At 35.1% G+C, this 1,753-nt stretch overlaps 1 protein-coding gene across 1 annotated transcript in view; it reads left to right on the forward strand.

The window, feature by feature from the left end:
- The window catches only part of LOC119586098 (casein kinase I), a 25,312-nt gene that overhangs the window by 9,488 nt on the left and 14,071 nt on the right, over positions 1-1,753 (forward strand). The window contains exon 2 of the mRNA XM_037934790.1: positions 806-912. Coding sequence (XP_037790718.1) covers positions 806-912 — 107 coding nt within the window. The remainder of the gene's footprint in view (positions 1-805; positions 913-1,753) is intronic.

Raw genomic sequence — 1,753 nt, forward strand, 5'->3', positions numbered from 1 at the left:
TGAGATTTATTCTCTCTGTTTTCATACAGTGAATAGATAATATTGATCAACATTAAGAGCAGCATAAAAAGAGAAATATTGCATTGTACACTGTTAACCCATGTGACATTTGGCCTTCTGCTTCGATAAATCTTCCGCCCTGATACGAGTGTGATTGATGCCTCCTAGAAGGGCTGCAGAGAAAGGGGTAGCTGTGTAGGATGTGTTTTTCATCGCAGAAGTCTGTGTAGACCTAATAGGTGTGGAGGAAATACGTGAATAAATGTTGTTTTTTGTGCTTTTAAACTGTTGAGGAAAGCAGGAAATATCTTTCATTATTTTTTTTTTGCTCAATGTAAACTGATGTGGAAGGCAGCTGAGTAAGCAGAACCTTCTAGTATTAGTACTAGATCAAAGCTGTAGCTAAGTATAATAGAATAATGAAAATGAAAAGAAGAAATAGGCTCAGTATTTTGTGGTGGTAAGGCTAACAATACTAAATACAATAGAGAAGTGAGTAAAGGAATGGCAAGAATGCATTGGTATGTCAATATATATTATTTTATCTCCTTGTCAAATGATCATAAATTCTCTGAAGGCTTAAGTAGGTGAAAGACTGGTAGCAAAAGGTATGTATGAGATCTTTTCTCGGTGTCTTTGATACTGCGGTGTTATCAGAATTAGTTTAAACTTTTAAATCTATTAATACATTTGTGTTGAAAGGGAAGGCCACTGTTCCAGACAGTCAGTAGGCTTGAAACCTTTTCTTACCTGTTGCCTCATTCCATCAAGGCACATGCAACTAATACTCCCTTTGTCATTGCAGGAGGTTGCAATCAAGCTGGAGGCCATGAAGGCCCGGCATCCGCAGCTACTGTATGAGAGCAAAGTTTACAAGATCCTTCAAGGAGGCGTTGGGATTCCACACATAAGGTAGGTTTGCAAGGAACCATATTTTCCCCTATCCCTTATTTTTGGTCTTTATTTTTTCCTTTTTTGATGTTGGTTTATTTTTGGTTAGTGATTAAGGGTCAGACTGTGTTGTTTATTTGAATTGTTGGTGTGTTTGGTGGCTGTAATTGTAATCCATAAACATAACCACAGATTATTGATAATGTTAAATGCAAGAATAGCTGAAAAGAGAGAGATTTCCAAATATAGCCTAATAAGAGCATAGATTCTAGTATTTATCTTGTAGAGATCATAGGATGTCAAAAATTAGAATATTGAATATCTGAGGAGTCATGAATGAAATTACATTCATTGGATACTAATATTAGCTGTAATGAATTATTAGGATGAAATTTATTGAGTAAGACAGAGTATATAGATTGGAAATGGTAAGTACATTATGCCTTATACCAACATGAGATCATTAATAATATGTTCCACATTGTATCTGATTGCACAAAACATTGTATGGTAGAGAGCAGCAGTCATGCTCTTTAATAGTGTCTTTTTTAATGATGAAGATTAGTTACCAGGATGTATTCAAATACTAGTCAATATTTGTTGTTTCTGCTTGAGAAAGGAAAGTTGTCATATAGTTAGTTGAGAAAAGATTGAAAAAAGTCACTATAAATACCCTTTTTAGCAAAGATAACATAGCTTGAGCTATGGACACTGATAGTCAGTAAATGAAAGTGAATGAATGGGTGAGCAAGTTAATGAGTTGTAGAGTGTGTGAGTGGATGAAGAGAAACTTTCTCTCATAGAAAGTCCCTTGGCTGTAATCAGTGTGTGTGAAGAAAGTTTGTTGTATTTCACAAGACAC

Source organism: Penaeus monodon, chromosome 21, assembly GCF_015228065.2.
Source record: "Penaeus monodon isolate SGIC_2016 chromosome 21, NSTDA_Pmon_1, whole genome shotgun sequence".
Lineage (NCBI taxonomy): Eukaryota > Metazoa > Arthropoda > Malacostraca > Decapoda > Penaeidae > Penaeus > Penaeus monodon.